The sequence below is a fragment of the Pristis pectinata genome, chromosome 25 (genome assembly GCF_009764475.1).
Source record: "Pristis pectinata isolate sPriPec2 chromosome 25, sPriPec2.1.pri, whole genome shotgun sequence".
Lineage (NCBI taxonomy): Eukaryota > Metazoa > Chordata > Chondrichthyes > Rhinopristiformes > Pristidae > Pristis > Pristis pectinata.
This window is the reverse complement of record NC_067429.1, coordinates 12,408,657-12,425,515: the sequence shown is the minus strand read 5'-3', so window position 1 is coordinate 12,425,515 and position 16,859 is coordinate 12,408,657. Positions and strand designations below refer to the sequence as shown.

The window sequence follows — 16,859 nt, the reverse complement described above, 5'->3', positions numbered from 1 at the left end:
GGTAGGCTATTTTGACTGCATAGTAAATGCTGTAGAATTTAAGAGGACCCAGCATGTGCGGAAGTGCGTGTTTGATCTTCAGTTTATTGGTTTGCTTTTAATCTATTGCATAAATATTTCAGTAACGTTTTGTGTGTATTAAAAGTAATACGGAAAGGGTTGAATTGTTTTGGTATTTATGTGCTTTCATGATATAAACAACTGCTTTGACTTTGAGTGTTGACGTTTTAATGTTGAAACAACCTCCTAAATTGTGATAGTGCAATCTCGAGATTTATCTAGAAGTAATCAAAGCTGAATTACAGTTTTTGTAATTTCATCATTATTAAACAAATCCGCAATGTTACTCACTCAAATATCTTTGCTTGTGTTTCCTATAATTTTTTTTACAAGAATAAGTACCACCCAACTGTTATAAGCAGCTGACTGCAAGTGGCTTACAAAGTTACTATGTCATGATGTCAGTAAATTTTAATTCCTTGAATACCAAGCAAAATCTAGTGTGTTTTTTTTGAGCATCTGAGAAAATTATTAGTAGTATAATGTCTCAGTGATGTTGGTCAGAAGAAGCAGTACTTTGAATGCCTGAGTCCATTATTGTAGAACAACTGATGAAACACTTGCTGTACTGTGCAGTTTGTTAAAGGGATCTCTTTTGATATTGTGTCAAATGATCTGGTTTTAAATAAATTCCTTACCACTTCATGTTTTGAAGATTACTGTTTTGCCATATTTTTGGCAGTTTTTCTGCTTTCCAATTGATCAGATTAGACACTTCAATTTCCATGATCAATTAGTGATTCCCCTTAATCTACGCCATTAAATTCACCACCACCTCCACTGCTCCCCCCCCCCCCCATCAATTCTCATTCCTGTTATCTGTTTCTCAGTTATTCATTTTGTTTCAGTATTGGAGTACGGAAAAGGCAACCTCTCTCGACAACGCTGTGGAGAAGAGACATTCTTGATTAGTCATCTGAGGAGATCAGGTAAAATAACATTTCTTTAAATCAGTGAGTAATTTCTCCCCATTCCCATTTCACACAAGATATTTGTTGGTTTTGTTCCTAAAAATAATCATTATGAGTGGTCCCAAAATAATGTAATGTTAATGCAAACTCAAAATTTTTTTTTGTGGTAAACTTCTGTATCAAAGCTATTACTAATGGTTGAACAGGCTTGTATGCTATTCTTATGCTAAGTAATCTCAAAACAGCCAAGTCAGTTTGAAAAGTATTATATTTCAATCAGAGGAAATGCAATTCAGAATTTTATGATATTTCAAGTTATTTGGGTAATGCAAGTTGAATGTACTTTCATTTAGCCCATAGTTGAACCTGAATTTTGTAAAATGATTTTGAAACTAAATCAAAAACGTGAAGTATCATATTTTGCTTCAGTTTACAAGAATGAGGAAGGATATTCAGCTTTTAGCAGTCATTTGCTGGTAGTGCCAGAAGTTCAGTTTCTTGTGAGTAGGAATTCCGTATCATTGCAGCATTCCCCATTCATTGAACTGAGGAAGATCCTGGGAATTTGAGTGTATTACATGTTTCTTCATAACATTTTAGCTCTAGTGAGATACATTGCCAGAAATAATTTTAAAAAGCTACAAGTTTTTCTTTATTAAATCTCATGCATCAAATTGTATTTACAGATTTCATATTGAAATTTCACTTGCGTAATCAAGTAGTTGTGGTCTCCAGTATAGCCATTGTGCAGCTTCAAGTTTACTATCAAAACTCAGAACTGTGGATGCTGGAAACTTTGATTTTAAAATGAAAAATCCCAGAAATACTCAGCAGATCAGACAGCACACATGGAGAGACAAACAGGATTGGTGCAAATAGTGGTGATGCTGGCTGAAAGTGTGAAGGCTTGTGAATTTCAGCTACTCTGTTTAGAGGAGATGTAGGTAGAGGAGAGGGGATGGGGAGAACAACACTGGAGCTGTGGGATATGAAACATTGTAGTTACTGGAAATCTGAAATAAATGAATGCTCAGCATGTTGGGCAGCATCTGTGGAGAGATGAAAGAACAGTTGGCATTTACAGTTAGTGGACCTTTTATCAGAACTAGCCCATTCTGATACCATCTATTACAGTTCACTGAACTCAAAGTTAACAATCTTAAGTAACAGCCTTTCTTATTTGCCACTTGCTTTGTCTTAGTCTCTTCCCTATCACAGATGACCCTATTGTTCTTTCCTCAGCTCCCTCTTTGAAATTTAAAACTTGTTTGATTTCTATTTTCTTGGTTTTGATGAAAGATCTTTGACCTGTAACATTAACTCCTGTTTCCATCTTCACAGATGCTGCCTGATCTACTGAGTATTTGCAGTATTTTCTGTTTTAATTCACTAAGTTTGTACTTGTAATATTTGTGCATTGTAATGGTTAGAAGTAAATTTTACTATTGCGTCATGTATCATTTCCACACCCTGTAATTACGCTTAAGATCTTTTAAACTAGTAGGTAGCTAATCAGTTCCCTTGGATGTGCTAGTGGCATGATCCTATTTTATGAATGTTAATGCTATTTTATTCCAATCTTTGTGTGGGATGAGGGGAGGGAGATGGGTGTGGGTGAGTGGAGGAAGGAAACATGGGGAAACTAGAAACATTCCCTGCTTTGAAATGTGAATGGGCATTACAGTTTTGCATCATGATTATTCTTGTGGAATGAAAAGATTTTGGTTCATAATGATTTTAAAAGTAAAAGTCACATCATTTAACCTCATTCTTTAGCTGTTTTTATCAAACCACTTAACTAGAGCAGTTGTGAGCAAAAGGTTGAATGGCAGTGGATATGATTTGTTTTGCCATAGTTTTAAGAATTTTATTTTATGCTGCAAAGAATACATTTTTTAGGTACAAGATGAACCTTTATTAATTTATCGTCAGGACTGGGTATCTTCTCTCCAGAAAGACACACAAGATTGATCCTCTGAATTTTTCTTTTTTGTAAATTCATTGCCTTCACTCAGCAGCTAATCCAAAATCATTCTGTTCTATGATTTTTAAAAATGGTTTGTTCAGCTACTAAACATCTTCCTCCACGAAGTGATTGTTGCATCTGATCCGCAACTTGGGATCAAGGATAACTTCTACTTTAGTTTTGTGGGCTCTGAGGTGGCTAATGAGGCCAATGTGGAAACCACACTCTCTTCCACAAATGGGGCAGGAGGTGCAGGCAAACGAGTGGTTTTGTGAGGTGGTGCTCCTTCTACTGTTAACAGAGGGCTTTACCCATATTGTAGTGTGAATTGCAGATATTAGAGTTCCATCAGACATCACTACAAAATCTGCAACTCCAGAAGTGAGCACAAAAAACAGCTTTGCCATCAACCAATCCACTGACAATCTCAATGATGTTAGCATAGTAGCAATTAAACCCACGATTTTCATCAGAGGAGATGGTGGTACTCATCCAACTATACCTGATAGTATAAACCTTGTATCTTCTGTACCACTGGGTGATTCAGTTTTTATTGGTGTTTATATCTTGTGATTACTGACTGCTTAAACTTAATTCTAGCACCCTTTAGAGATTAAAGGGAAAAGTAGGATTGATTTCAATATATTTTGTAGATCTAGTGTTTTATTTTGCCGAGTTATTCTGTGGACTGCTGGTACATTGAGAGAAATCTTGTGCTTTATATATCTGGTCATGGAATTTGGGGGGGAAAAGAATGAACACCTATATGGATACTCACTATTATATCCGGCATAGGAAATGATTGCAAAGCGGGTAGAGTTGAACAAATCCATTTCTTCCAAACAGAGTGGTCCACATCTTTCTTTGGTAGAAAGTCAAATATGAAAGAATATGGTTACACACAATACTAGTTTTGTTGTGAAAATCAAAAACTACGGATACTGGAAATCCTGAAATAAAAGCAAAATGCTTTAAACACTCAGCATGTCAAGCAGCATCTGTGGAAAGTGATGTTTCAGCTTGAAGACCATTTGTGAGAACTGGAAAAGATTGAAACAAGTGTTTAAAAGTGCAGAGAGGGTGGGGGGGGGGAGTCATTTCATTAGTTCACATTGTAAACTTGGAGCAGCCTTTTAAATGTACACCTGTAAAGCACGAACTATATTATTCTTAAACAGGATGTGATTGCAGAGGAAGAAATAATCTTCAGTTGTTATAGCTAAACACTGTCCATTTATTAACTGCTGATTGAATGATTGTTTCTGTACATTTGGATTCATTGAGGTCAGGTACAGCAGTGAGCACAATCCGCAGCTTTATTCACACACATTCGGCTGCTAATGCTAAATATGAACTTTGCACTCTGTTTGCATTTCTTCCAAATGTAATAGTGTGGAAATTATTCCATTGATCCATCTGATGACTGTTCTACTTTTTTTATTAAAACTATTCATATTGTAACCTTGATTTCAACTAAGTCATTTGTTTTGCCTTCCATGGCAGTCAAAGGTTTTGAGGTTTTTACCCTGAAATTGAAATACCTGCCTTAAGTAATTTTAATTTTTTTATAATTGGAGAAAGTGAAGTTGGAAAAGGGGGGTGAGCACAGAAAGTTTCACTTTATTCTCAGTGGATTGCCTTTTGTATCCCATAACTTTTGTACTTGGATTAAAATAAGATAGCAAATGGGTGGTTCTTCATGGCTTCTTTAAGAACACCTAAGCCATTATAACTTCTTTTAGAGATTAAAACTGCTTCCATTTGCATGGTGTCTTTTGGAGTCATAGTTATACAACTTGGAAGCAGGCTGTTTGGCCCAATTAGTCCATGCTGACCAAAGTGCCTTCCTGAGCTAATCCCGCATGCCTCCATTTGGCCCATATCCCCTAAACTTTTCCCATCTATGTACTTGTCCAAATGTTTTTTAGATATTGCATTTGTACCTGCCTCTACCATGTCCTTGGGTGGCTCATTCCATATACCTAACACCCTCTGTGTAGAAAAAGTTTTCCCTCAGATCCCTTTTAACTCTTTACCCTCTCGCCTTAATGTGACCAAAGTGACCCATGATACTTCACAGGAATTTTACCAATGAAAACTGTCATGACAAATGACCAAAAGTTTGTTTGAAATGAGAGGTTGAAAGAGGGAAAAGGCAGAATGACAAAGTGAAGGCTATTCCATTTTCATATGTTGTGGCTGAATGCATGACTGCCAGTGATGGTGTGGTTTTAAATTTGATAATGAACAAGAGGACAGAAATTGAGGAGGATTATGGGGCTGGAGGAGATTAAAGCTAAAGAGATAAGACCATAGAGGGATTTGAAAACAAAAGTGAAAAATTTTTAATTCAGGATGTTGCTTAATTGGGAACAATCATAAGTTCACAAGCATAGGGATGATGATTGAATGGTGTATTGGCAGCAGTATTTTGGATGACATCCAGTTTACAGGTAGTAAACAGCTTTGTATTTTGGCTAGGATTGTTGGAATTTTCAAGTTTAGAGGTTACAAAACATGGGATTAGAATTGTAGCTTTTGATAATATTGTTATATTGATAGAAACAAATTTCCTATTTCTATCAATGTAAGTAAAATTCAAACCTGGTGGAGTAGAACAGATATAAATGAGGTTTTAACAGTTTGGCTTGGTCTTGGTCAGGAATATAGTGGAGTGGTATCTAGAGAATGAAGTTTGTGATGGGGACCAGAGGTGATGGCTTTTGATTATCCAAATATTTCACTGGAGGAAATTTTCTGTTTTCCCGATGTGGATATTGGGTAAGCAGTCTGGCAATCTGGAGCTGAAGAGGGGGAGATTTAAATTGGGTATCACTAATGTGTATGGAAACTGACTCTCTTTTCTGATCTTGCTGAGAAGCTGGATGTGGATGAGAAATTGGAGAGGGCTGAGGATGGGTTCTTGAGGAGCACCAGTGATAGAGAAGCCATTTCTGGTGATTTTTCTGTATCGAACTTTATGGATGAGAATGGAACCAAGCTAAGCTCTCCTATCTAGCTAGAGGTCAATGAAGAGGTACTAGAGGATGGGGTGGTTAATTGTGTCAGAAGCTGCAGATGACCTAAGAAGGGTGAGGAAGGTTAAAATATTTCTGTCATTTGTAATTTTGAGTAGGGTGCTTTCAGTACTGTGACAATGTTGGGAACCTGATTGGAATGGTTTGTACAATGAGTTATGATTTACTTTGAGTTTTTAATGGATAAAATAGTTATGAATTTCATGGCTAAATCAACTTTTGTCATGGAAAATAATTGTTCTAGAGATGGCACAAGGTTTGGTTTCACTGCTGTTGTGAAATAACTTTGGAAAATGCATACTGGTGCTCTCTGCTAAGCACTACCCTGCAGTGCATCGATCCATTTTAGCACTCTTGGTGGGGGGGGGGGGGAGAGATACTTTTAGCTAGTTTATTTTTAGTAAAACAAAAGTAGTTAAAAACATACTAGCTTGATGATGTTATTTGCAAATGCAGTGCATAGACTTTATTTTCATTTCATATTTTTTGCCTTTGCCTTTAAATTTTTGGGAAATGAATCACTATTGGTTTCAGAAATGGGTTTGGAGAGAATTTCTAGCTGCAGAAAACCCAGAATTCAAATAGAAAATAAAACTAAGCAAATAATTGGGCCCTATCAAGGTAAAGGCTGTTGATTTCTTTGTGGTATATAGAATATCTTGGATCATTTGCACAAACTTCTAAATGTGTTTAAGGAAGTGCTCCCAGTTCCTGAATAGCTATTACATGTGACTTGTTTTCTTGTTATATTATTTCAAAGTAATCAAAGATTTTTGCCACAGCCTAGTACACCTCAGGATTAAAGCAATCCATAACCTCTCACAATTGGTTATACCAAGCACCTTTGGGATGAAACAAATAATTTAAGTATTTCTACATTGTGCTTAGGAAAAATATTGTAGACAGTAAAATTATGAAATATAAATAAAGTGCTGGAAATACTAAATGACTTGTGGAGAAGCAAATCTTTTGAGTTGATGACCTTTATCTTGTGCACTTCATTCAATAAAAATCTACAAATACAAAGCTGAATCTCTCCAAACACTTGTTATCTTAGTACAGTTACATGCTCCTTTCATTAGTGTGTCTTGTCACATTAAATTTTCTACTCCAGTATATCAAAACACAATCTTGCCTGATATTTCTGATGCTTGTTTAGGAAGCACCATATCAATTCATACATTCTACCTCTGACTAGTTCACTTGCTTCCTTTGTTTTTGTTCTAACTCCTCCTTCCAACTCTCTTCCTTCCCCCCACCCCTGAAGTTCAGTGTCTAAACTTGCTTTTTTTTTTGCTTTCTGTAATTACAGAAGTAAAACACAAATTATCTTGATTACTGTTCGCAGTGAATAGTTGTGCAGAGGAAAAAAATCAGGAAAATCTTTGTCATTTACCAGTGATTTTGCTAATGTTGAATAGTTAAATGGATGAAAGTTTTTTAAAATTTGTATTTTTTTTCCACACTTGTATTTATCTTTGGATCTTTATATGCAGTTGGAGTTGAATTCTGTTCTTCTCTCCAACTGATCTTGTGTTCCTAAGTTCTGATTTCCTGTGTGGTTACCACTTGGTTTGCTTTATTTCTCTAATTGAGTTTAACTGATTACTTTTGCTGACACAATACAATGTAGAGAAACATTCTAAGAGTTGTTGCATAATGTTTCATTTGGAGTTGCTTGTATGTCTCATCTTCTGAGATTAACAATAGGGAATTAACTTAAATGTGTGTGGCCACAATGCAAGTAGAGAAGATGTAAACATGCTGCTTTCATGCTATCTGCTCACTTTGAATTGGACGATCCTGTTTATAGACTACCAGCTTGGTTATCGATTTGTTTTTTAAATGGTAAAATTAGCCCAAATATCCTGTACATTTTTTTTATTTCTCCATACATCACATGTTTGCATATTATTTTGATTTAAAAACAGTGAGAATTCTTTGAACGTGCTCATTTAAGGCTCAACTGACATTGATTTGCATTGGCAGTGTAACCAATTCTAGTGATGCAGTTATGAAGGGTGGTGGCTAGAAACAATATAAATGTGTCAAGGCTTGCCTTTCCTTGCAGATTAAAAAGTTTGAATTTGTAGTTTTTGTTGATAAGCAGATAGGAGTGACAAAGGAACCTAGCTCTTGAGTATTATGTCTGTGCTGTTGGTGGAGGCACCAATCTGTGTTTCTCAATTTAAATGAGATTGTCATTAATCAATCATGTTAGCCTTGCTCACTTACTTAAAATTATCACTGTGACTATTGGTCACTTTTTCTGTAGACTCTTAAATCCAATCAGAAAAGTAATTTCCATCCCTGTAGCACAGTAGCATAGCAGATAGCATAACGCTAATACAGCACCAACGATAGGGGTTGAATTTCCACTGCTGTCTGTAAGGAGTTTGTACGTTCTCCCCATGACTGCATGGGTTTCCTCTGGGTGTTCTGGTTTCCTCCCATATTCCAAAGACATACGGGTTGGTAGGTTAAAATGCACGGGCTCATTAGGCTGGAAGGGCCTGTTACCATGCTGTATAAATAAGTAAAGTGTTTCATTATTTGTTATTATATGCTTAACATGAAATGGTTTTTGGGCAGATTTTCAGATATAAACTTTCATTTCTCAATTTGTGCTTCAGCATAATTGAAAGTAACAATGATCAAATTATATATTACCCTATATTTGTTATTTTGGTAAATGCTTTCATCTAAACCTTGTAGAAATCAACTTCTACAGTTGTGAATTACTGTTTAAAAATATGCTGAAGATATGTGGATGATCTGGGGAAAGGGAGGAAGAGTGCACCTTAATAACTAGTTGTGCTGTGTACAGTAGTCTGTTAACTTGGGACAAGTAACTTGAAAATTCTAGCAAGTGTAAAAAAAATTGAATCAGTATATCTGATAATTTGGAGGCAAACTCTAGGAAAAGTAATAATAAAAGTTGAGATTCTAGTGAACAAAATGGTTATTTGGATTGCCTTTTTACGAGGGAAAGAACTTTGCTGTCTCATCAGTTTCTGCTCTGTAACCACTTTTGATGCTCTGGGAAGTGGTGGAACCAGAAACTAGTGATTGACGGTTTGGCCATGAGTGTCACCAACCTCCTTGTGAAATTTAAAGTTGCAAGTATTCCCAGTTTTCCCCTGTTAAAGTACAGGAGATATGTGCATGTTGTCTGTACTTAATGCAGCCACAAAATTATTGCATTGAGAAGATTTTGATTTTTACTCTTTGCTAACTCTATTTACTAATCCCATGTGCAACAGTTTTTGAGAAACTTTCTATGAGAGATGATTATGAATAAAGCAAGGAGATTGAGTTGCTGGAGGGTATCATTGCTGGAATGTTGAACTGTTAATGTGCTGAATCTGAGATTTTGAGAATTTGGGGTACAGTGTAGAAATGGTCTAGTTATTAGAAAAGCATATTTCAGAAAATGGAAGGTGGTCAGATGGGCTTAATCCACATCAAATATCATTTGAATGCTGCACAGAATGGAGACTTAATTATCTTGAACTTCTGTGTAGTAACAAAAATTTCTTCTCCTGTTTGGACTCAATAATATTTCGGCTGTATCACATACAGCTTCAATGTGCAATGGAAGATTTTGTTTATGGCTTTTATTGCAAGATAGATTGTATTTTCTTCTGATGCTTGATGACCTTGCACTTGTCTGCTAATATGTTTTGTATGAATGATAAACTGTTTGATCTTCAGAAGTTTGTATGGTTTTTGAACACACTTTAAAATTCCCCTTTTTTTTTCAATCTTACTTCAAACAGTGCAGTGGTTTTGTTTCTTTTAGACTGCAGGTATCCTTGTCATTTGGTGAATCATAGCTGAGTAATTTTAAGGTTACTTTCTGTGAATTAAAGGAAGTTAAGTGGGTATTGCACTCACTGAATTAAAGTTTTGTATGTCAAAATTGAAACTGAAGGTGGCATCAAATCACTCATCTCTTGAAAGAGAAAGGTTTGGAATTTAAATTTTGGGATATAAAACTGGGTTAATTGATAGAAGCCTGACAAATTTTCTTTTTAAAATGTGGTATAAGTTAATTGACCAAGGATTTGTTTTAAGCTGTAGGAAATTTAGGATCTGATGTACATATGGAATCAACAAATCTCTAAATGGAATATAATGTATGAATTTGTTTGAGTTCACAATTGAAAATAAAATGATGTAATCAATGTGTACAGGGGAGATGTCATAGATGACATCTGTTTCATATTTGCACATTTTTTTATTGCCTAGTGTAGGTTCTTCACCTGCAAATAATGATCCCTGTAATTGGGTCAATGTTATGACTTAACCTGCATCCCATGTGTAAATCAAATTTTGAACCTTGTTCATATTGGGTATCATTGACAGCAGCATTATGGTTAGCTATTGTACTAGCATCCAGAAGGCTGGGTTGTTAATAAAGGATATATTTTAAATTTAGAATTTTGTTTTTTTTTCTCAAAAAAGAAGCTGGTATGATTAATGGTGATCATGAACTTACCAGATTGTTGATTTTAAAAACCATCGGATTCACTATTATTCTTTTGAAGGAAATCTACCATCTAACTGATCTAGCTATTTGGTGGGTTTGGGATCACAAATGTGATTGATCAGAATTGCCCTTGGAAGTGGTTTGGTAAGCTACTAAATTTAAGGGGCAATTAAAGATGGGTAGTAAGTTCTGGCTTTGCTAATGACATCTGCATCCCATGAGTGAATTAATAACATTGCAAATTTCCAGCAGTACTTTAATTTGACCCTGATACATACACAAATTGTACCAAGTATGATGTGACTTTGATGTCACCCACTGGGAAAACATAATCTGTTGTTGGTTTCATTGGCATTCTTTCTCTATTAATGGGGTTTTCCCCAAAACCCTACATCTTGGGTCGTAAATCTATTTAAAAATGTGTGCATCACTGATTTGGGGATTTCGATTAACTTTGGGTGTAGGTTTTTTGAAAAATGCCTAACATTTAAGAAATTTGCTTGCCTACTCGGAGTGATGTAAATATCGTGGAAAATAGCTGTGAACATGCGTTAGCTGGGGAATTTACCTTTCTAACAGGAAATTGCAATCGATTCTGACCTGATGGAGAAAAAAAAACAAAATGCTGAAGGAGCTCAGCAGGTCAGGCAGCATCTGTGGAGAAAAGCAGAGAGTCAACATTTCGGGTCAGGACCCTTCTTCAGGACTGAAGATAGGAAAAGGGGAAGACCAATATATGGGGGGGGGGGGGGGGAAACAGAACAGTGACAGGTGGACAAAAGAGGGGAGGTGGGGTGGGCGCAAGGTGGTGATAGGTAGATGCAGGTAAGAGATAGTGATAGGCAGATGGGGAGGAGTGGAGAGCAGATCCATCAGGGGATGGGTCAAAGGTATGGAGGCAGGCATCATGGGGGGAGGGGAGGAGAAGAAAAGGAGAGAGGGGAAAAAATAGGCAGAGATAAAAGAGGCTAGGAAAGGGAAGAGAAGAAGTGGGGGGGGGGGGGGTGCTGGTTTACTTAAAATGGGGAAAATTTGATGTTCATCCCATTAGGCTATAAGGTCCCAAGATGGAAAATGAGGTGCTGTTCCTCTAGTTTGCATTTGGACTTCTGGCAGTGGAAGAGGATGAGCACTGACATATCTGTGATGGGAGGGGGAGTTGAAGTAACTCCCAGCAGGGAAATGGCAGAGATGCAGGTGTAAACTCTCTCGACCACAGAAGGAGGGAAGCCATGGGAACAGAAGTGGGATGTCTCTGATGTCCTGGAGTGGAAAGCCTCATGATGGGAACAGATGAGGCGGAGAAATTGAGGGAAAGGGATAGTGTCCTTGCAAGAGACGGTGGGAGGAGCTGTAATCAAAGTAGCTGTGGGCATCAATGGGTTTGTGGAAGATGTCAGTGGATAATGAATCTCCTAAGATGGAGAGATCAAGAAAGGAGAGAGGGGTATCAGAGATAGTCCAAGTGAATTGGAGAGCTGGGTGAAAATTAATGGTGAAATTTATGAAACTGTCGAGTTCCGCACGGTTGCAAGAGATGGCACCAATTCAGTCTTCGATTATGGCAGAGAGAGAGTTGAAGAATGGGACCAGAGTGGGCTTGGAACAGACTGTTCAACATAGCTAATGAAAAGGCAGGTATAGCTGGGGCCCATGTGAGTGCCCATGGCTACACCCTTGGTCTGTAGAAAGTGAGAGGAATCAAAAGAGAAGTTGTTTAGAGTGTATTTTCATTGAGGTGGGGGTGTAGAGATATGAAGGTGAGGCCTTTGCTGAGAACAGACCGCTCAGCCTCAGAGGGGTAGGTCAGGGGGATGGTAAAGACCCAGCAGGGTTTAGAGTGGGAGCTGGGGTGGGTGGGGGGTTGGTTGGGGGAGTGTAGAGGGGCTGGGCTGGTGAGAGGAAAAGGGAGAGAGAGGTTGGGAGTGGTATGGGGTAACGTGGGATAGGAGGTGGGAGGGGTTTTTCATTGAGGTGGGGGCATAGAGGTACAAAGGTGAGGCCTTTGCCTATTGTACTATTTTAATATGAAATTTTATCAGCAGTTGTACAGCATAACTAGCATATTTGAAAAAGCTTTTGTTTCACTGGGCAGTGTTTCATTTTGTTTTTTTTTATGCTGAAGTTCTTCTTTGTGCTGTTTTTTGTTTGCATTTGAAACGGGCATTATTATTTGAATATCAATTTCATCATAGTTTAGATGTGAAGTCTGCTTCCCAAACAACCAGAGGTGCAAAAGCACTTCTGTTAACTCTGAATCCAGCTCTTTTTATTTAAAAGAATATCTATTTCTCTGAGAAACTATGTTTGTGCCTTGTCAGAATTTTTACAATCTAAATGAATTTCTGACAATGGGAATTGTCTATGTAAACTTGTCAAGATTGTACTTTTCTGTTTTAATGGTGCTGTTCAACCCCTCACTGTGGTCTCCTGTCTTCTTTTGGCCTTTGCTGCATCAATTCTTTTACATTTAATATTTGTATAAATCTAGCTATTAACTTAATGTATATAAGGAAAGTGCACAATTTTAAAATTGGATTGATTGATACTTGTGCATCTTGATAAAAATATTGTCATTGATCTGAAGACTGCCCTTGGTTTTGATTTTAATTCTTGGTGACGCATTACTACGTTTTGATTCACTGGTTATTTTCCTGTGGCTTTGTGAGATCAAAAGTTTTCAGTCTTGTTTCATATTTATAAATGGGATGAATCTGGGTCATATATAAATTATTTTACTTCTGTCATGTCATTTTGGGTATACCTTTTTATTCAGTACCAGTTTTCTAATGACTGTTCTTAAATCTTCTGAAGAAACTGTGTATATTTTAACACCATTCTGAAGACTTTTTATGGCAGCTTTCTACTTGTGGTTTATTAATTGCATAGGAAAACTTCTTTGTTTGGTTAGCAGCTTTTCTTCCATTTTCACTAGTGGAGGAAACTTAAAGTGAAAACGTGGGCAATGAAAAATTCAAGTCAAGATGGAGTAGATGGTGCAATTTTTGTTGTAGGCAATTTTTTATTAAGAATGGCATTTCTATAAAGCCTTTTGCAGTCTTGGGATATGCAAAAGCACCTTTACAGAAAATGTTACTTTTCAAAGTGATACTGTTAGTGGAAAATTGTTCAACCAATTTGGGTACAGCAAGCTTGTACAAGCCATAAGAATTTTACTGAAGGATAAATATTAGATGGGATTACAAAATCCATCTGAGTGCATGGAGAGAGCTTGAATTTAACATGCCCCCCCCCCCCCCGAAAGTTGGCACTTCGAACATTGGTACTCCCTCAGTACTGCCTAAATTTTTGTGCTTGACTTTAGAATGGCATTTGAACCTAGAACATTCTCCTTCCTCAATGGCATCTCATGGTGAGAACATTTCTTTAAAATGAAGGTATAAAATGAGTCTAAATGCAAAACATAATACCAGATAGAACAAAATGCAACCACAACTTTTGTTCTTTAAATGACTTGGATTTCATTTGAAATTGTAAAAAGTACTAGGGCTTCTTCACATTTGAAGAGTCTGAGGGAATTTGGTGTTCTTGACTAATCAAAAGTGTTTTTATTTTTGCACATTGGGCTGATGAGTCAAGAGAGACTTGTATATTTCTGCCATTAACAATTGAAATATTTCTTTTATATCATAATTTTGGAAGGGCTAGTGAGTTATCCAATATTTTGCAGGGAATACCATGCAGTGTTTGAAAATTGAGTTTCTTTCCCAGTTATGACAATGTGGAGATGGCTTAAGTGTCTGTTAGTAAAAGGGCTACTCTATTTAACAAAAGGAAAGAGAATGTGACGTTCCTTTGAAGTAGACTTGGCTGTTACCATCTCCGGCATTTTGAAAAATAAATTGTAAAGAATTGCTGTTAGTTCACTGAAGTTTATCCACTTTTCAGTATTGCAGAATGATTCAGTACTCTGTAATAACAAAAAACAGCAATTCATTGAATCCCACTTATATCAGTTGCCTACAAGTTTATTCAACTATTGATAATGGCAATTGGCTCCAGGTATTTCAATGTTATTTATACATGTTAGTTATCATCATAAGTAGCAGGAATGTGGTTCAGAACACAAAACTTTGTATATAAAGATGGGAAACCATCAGCTAAGTAACATTTCCCTAAAATGACAGTTGTGTGGAAATATACACCATATACTTACTGCCCACAGTTCTGTTTGAAGACTTGCATCATTTCCAGAATGTTCAGTGTTTCTGCAATTCCATGTCATGGACTTTGTAAGTTAAAGTATCTCTCTTGGGTTTACAAAACCACTTGAAGATGATTGCACCATTCTAGAAAAATTCAAATATGGGCAAGAATCAATGTTACATTAAGACCTTTAAGAAAATGCCTTAAAAGAGAGATTTCTTTGAAGACCTACAACCTACATTCTTAATGTTCTGAAAGAGATGTACTTTAGGGACTGGTTGAATTTGAGAGAACCTGTTAAATTGCCATCTGTCCCCCTTTATAACTTTTTGTTTTGTTTCTTTTCAGCTTTCTACAATACCTTCTTACAATGGCACAATGGAATCAATTACAACAGTTGGATACCAGGTATCTGGAGCAACTGCACCAACTTTATAGTGACAGCTTTCCTATGGAGCTGAGGCAGTTTCTGGCAGCATGGATTGAAACTCAGGATTGGTATGTATGGCAACTTTAGCTGACTGTTAAGGGGGGAGTTTATCAAACAAAGTGTTTCAAACTTTTTTTTTAAAAAAGGCACAATTGAATTGGCTGTGTTACTAATTCTTTGGTCTAGGGCCTGCCTTCTTTTACAAGTATGTTTTTTTTGCCATGACTGTGGCTGAAATATCCATTTGTTGTTCTTCAAAAGTTAATGCTTTTAATTCTGGCTTCCATTAATCTTCTATGGTATAATGATCTGCAATTTCTTGGACTCCCTCCCATTCTATATTCATAATCATTGCGGAACTAGTTTAGAAACTCTATTTATGTATGTGAGGGGAGACAAAAATACTGCGTAAACCAGGAGCAGTTCTATGGAAATTCTTGGGCAGCACCTTCAGATCATCAAAAACATGCAAATGTTGTAGAAAGTTAATAATCTAGAGATCCCCTTTTCATGTAGTCTTGAAATTTTGCATTATATTCTGATTTTTTTTTTAAGTTTTAGATCTCAATAAAATTGTTTTGATTTTATCTTTCGATCTCTGAATTTGTCTTGATTTATTTTGTTTGCTGTTATCCAGACTATTAATCTTGTAATGAAGATGCCAGAGTGGTGATGAAGCATTAATTTTCCCATTGAAATAACTGTTTAACGTTCTAGGGGATATGCTGCCAGTAAGGAATCACATGCTACATTGGTGTTCCACAATCTGTTGGGTGAGATTGACCAACAGTACAGCAGATTTTTGCAAGAATCCAATGTCTTGTATCAGCATAATCTGAGGAAGATTAAACAGTACCTCCAGGTATTTATCTACTATTGATGAATTAATGTTAATTAAAGGTGAGTGTGGATAGTTTCAATGTCATATGAATAACTGATACCCCTGCATTTGAAACTTAATTGGCCCATACTTGAAGGCCCAATTTAATCTCCTTAAGCACATGTAGAACTTTGAGGATGAAGCCCCCAGAATAATAAATCTGGTTTTCTTGGTTCAATTTTAACAAATCATTTTTTTCTCTAATTATAACGTAGAACGGCACGGTAGCGTAGCGGTTAGCGCGGTGCTATTACAGCGCCAGCGATCGGGGTTCGATTCCCATCGCTGTCTGTAAGGAGTTTGTACGTTCTCCCGTGTTTGCATGGGTTTCCTCCAGGTGCTCCGGTTTCCTCCCACATTGCAAAGATGTACGGGTAGGTTAATTTCGGTTTAAAATGGGCGGCGCAGACTCGTTGGGCCGGAAGGGCCTGTTACCACGCTGTAAATAAAATTTTATTTAAAAATTATATTATTCACAAGTTTCATTGATACTTGCCCTGATCAGCTTCTTGTTGGCTTCTGTCCGCAATTAATGATGCAGTACTTTCTCTTTACCAGTGAAAGTAGTAGAGATTTTTGTATTTAATGAATTAAATTCAATTTATTTGAGACAGTGACAGATTAAATTTTGATAATTAAAATTGTGGAGGTCCCTATTTAGAATGTCCATTTGCTCTTAACGCTTTCATAGGGTTACATTTATCAATTGTCCAAGGTTAAGGTGGAAGGAGTCCAGTTCCTTGATGCTGCTGTAATTAATCATGAAGTTTGTCACATAACTTTCTTTATCTGTCTTAAGTTTTCATTGCATGTCCATAGTGGCCATCAGATTTTTTAAAATTGTCATTTAAATAAGCAACCATTATGGAAAATTGAATCCACTTCATTGATTGCATTTTTTTGATAGCCTCATAG

The 16,859-nt window shown here is 36.6% G+C and overlaps 1 protein-coding gene across 1 annotated transcript in view; it reads left to right on the top strand.

Annotated features, from left to right (window-relative positions):
• The window catches only part of stat3 (signal transducer and activator of transcription 3 (acute-phase response factor)), a 42,588-nt gene that overhangs the window by 936 nt on the left and 24,793 nt on the right, over positions 1-16,859 (top strand). Inside the window, exons 2-4 of the mRNA XM_052038620.1 lie at positions 909-989; positions 14,983-15,132; positions 15,782-15,926. Of these exons, the coding sequence (XP_051894580.1) occupies positions 15,005-15,132; positions 15,782-15,926 (273 nt within the window). The 5' untranslated portion in view covers positions 909-989; positions 14,983-15,004. The remainder of the gene's footprint in view (positions 1-908; positions 990-14,982; positions 15,133-15,781; positions 15,927-16,859) is intronic.